Raw genomic sequence first — 2,429 nt, forward strand, 5'->3', positions numbered from 1 at the left:
ACAGGAAGTGACGTCACGTGTCTTCTTCATGAGTTATTTGGGGTTATTTTGTATTCCACGCTACACAAACCCACAAAGAAGAGACTAGACCACAGAAACGGTGGCGAATCACTTTAGAAACAATAAATATTGGGTTAAAGTTGCCGTGTTCTGGGCAAAGTTGCAAAAAGTTGCGATTTTGCGGGGTTTGCTTGATTTTGCGTTAATAGTTGCGATCGCAACATCGCGAAATCCTGGAGGGTCTGATTAATGTTCATGTCACATGACCACTCATCTCTCCTCTCATATAATCATGATTAATTTCTCAGTTCTAAAAGGAGAAGAAATGAAATGACAGAAAATGTTTTAGGACAGTGTACACAGTGGAAAACAGCAACTAACACCTGGATAGACTGGTAGAAGGAAGGGGTTAAAGAAACTAGTAACCAGGTAAACAGACTGGTCCTCACAGGGACTTTGGACGTCCTCAGAAACTCCAGCAGAGCTTCCAGTGATCCCAGCGTGGACGCCTGAACATAAACGCCCTTCTCCTCCAGCTTGATGGAGCTCAGCGTCTGTTTCAGCTCCCGCACCAGTTCGTCCTGAAAAACAGGGAGAGGCCGTTCGAACCGGACCTGGAAACCACCTTAGAAGGAACGGACGGACGGAGGTGAACAGGAACGCTACCTTTAAAACGGGGACCTCGTCTTCTTTATGAGCCACCAGCAGGGGGAGCCCTGCCAGCGCCTTCTCCAGGTCCTTCCCCAGGATCTTCACCCCCTGAGACGTCGACACCTCCTTGTGCTTCTCATACTGGTTCTACACAAAAAACATGAAACCATGAGACGATTAACCCCCTCAGAGGCTCATCCATGTTGGGAACAAAACAGGAAGTGGCCTCTTCACTTCTGACCCTTTCACTGTAAGAGTTTGATCTAAAGTAAGTTAAAATACTCACACATTACATTTTGTTTTTTAATATATTTGCAGCTCTAATAGCCCCAGAATCAGCAGAAAAGCTGCTTTTTAATGAAGAAGTGATAAAGCAGAGTTTTACTTTGACTCGGAGCTCCTTCAGAGGCGGGGGCAGCAGCAGGCCTCTGATCTGCGTGACGATCGGGCCCTCCACCCCCGGGACGATGATGGTCTCCCCCTCCCGCAGACAACCGTTGATCAGGATGACGTCTATCGTGGTTCCCATGCCGGGCAGAGCTTTCACCTGAGAACACGCAGGTCATTACCGGCACTGATCACCTGACCCCTGCAGGTGCTTTCACGCACGCTCACCTCCATGACCTGAGCCCGCAGCTCGTCGCAGTGCGCTAACCGGCGGGCCAACATGGTCTGAGTCAGCTCCACCAGCAGGGCGATGAGGTTCCCCATCCCGTCTCCGCTGTGGGCCGAGGTGGGAACCAACGACACAAACGTTCGAGGGTCTTTGTTCTCGTAGAACAAGGCGGCATTAAGACCCTGAGAAATAACAGGAAACGTTTCAATGGTCTGGAAAGGAAAGGAGGTCAAACGCAGAGCTGTGATTGGCTGGCTGAGATGATGTTCCACACCTGCTGAGCAAACTCTACAATGATGGCCTTGGATCTCTCATCAAACTCATCCTTGGTGTTCTTCTTCTGCTTCTTCAGCGTGGCCACGACGTCAGTGTCCGGACTCTTCTTCCAGTCGTACAGACGGTCAATCTGAGGAACAACAAAAAACAACTGTTAAAAAACAGCAGAAGAAGAAAACACTGAAGGTGGTGGTGAGCAGGTGAAAAACCTTGTTGAGAGCAACGATGAACGGGCATTTCTTCTCCTTCAGAAGGTTGATGGACTCGATCGTCTGAGGCTCAAGGCCGTGCATGACGTCCACCACCAGGATGGCGATGTCACACAGAGAGCTGCCTCTGTTCCTCAGGTTACTGCAGGGACAGATGGACCGTTAGACAGGCTACAGAGGACAGACAGGGAGACGGGTCGGTCAGGACAGACGGACAGTACCTGAAGGACTCGTGTCCAGGTGTGTCGATGATCAGCATGCCGGGGATCTTGACGTTTTCTCTGTCAAACTGCACAAACAGCTCAGGTCAACAAGCTGCAAACACTGACTGATTTTACCTGACAGAGTGAGACATCTTACATTTTTAACCATCTTGGTCTGCTCCTCGATGGTCTCCTTTGGGACGTTTGTGGCTCCGATCTGCTGAGTGATTCCCCCCGCCTCCCCGTCCTGAACATGGGTGTGTCGCAGCTGCAAACAGACAAACGATACAAAGAAAACAGTCAGTGAACCAGTCAGCAAGAGAAAGACTCCACACTGAAAAAAGAGGACCAGTTAACAAGGTGCCGGGAGTAAACCAGGCAGTTCATAAACCAACAAACAGCTGGTAACCGGCTGAAGTTAGGCCTGTAACCGGCCGACGTTAGGCCTGTGACTGGCCGACGTGAGGCCTGTGA

General features: G+C 50.2%; 1 protein-coding gene across 2 annotated transcripts in view; it reads right to left on the reverse strand.

Annotated features, from left to right (window-relative positions):
- The window catches only part of eif5b (eukaryotic translation initiation factor 5B), a 13,872-nt gene that overhangs the window by 3,443 nt on the left and 8,000 nt on the right, over positions 1 to 2,429 (reverse strand). For both annotated transcript variants that reach the window (XM_017434564.3, XM_017434563.3), the window contains 8 exons: positions 2,113 to 2,223; positions 1,974 to 2,041; positions 1,753 to 1,894; positions 1,542 to 1,673; positions 1,267 to 1,449; positions 1,037 to 1,198; positions 667 to 798; positions 450 to 581 (listed from right to left, as the gene is read on the reverse strand). In XM_017434564.3, coding sequence (XP_017290053.1) covers positions 450 to 581; positions 667 to 798; positions 1,037 to 1,198; positions 1,267 to 1,449; positions 1,542 to 1,673; positions 1,753 to 1,894; positions 1,974 to 2,041; positions 2,113 to 2,223 — 1,062 coding nt within the window. The remainder of the gene's footprint in view (positions 1 to 449; positions 582 to 666; positions 799 to 1,036; positions 1,199 to 1,266; positions 1,450 to 1,541; positions 1,674 to 1,752; positions 1,895 to 1,973; positions 2,042 to 2,112; positions 2,224 to 2,429) is intronic.

This window comes from Kryptolebias marmoratus, linkage group LG23 (genome assembly GCF_001649575.2).
Source record: "Kryptolebias marmoratus isolate JLee-2015 linkage group LG23, ASM164957v2, whole genome shotgun sequence".
Classification (NCBI taxonomy): Eukaryota; Metazoa; Chordata; class Actinopteri; order Cyprinodontiformes; family Rivulidae; genus Kryptolebias; species Kryptolebias marmoratus.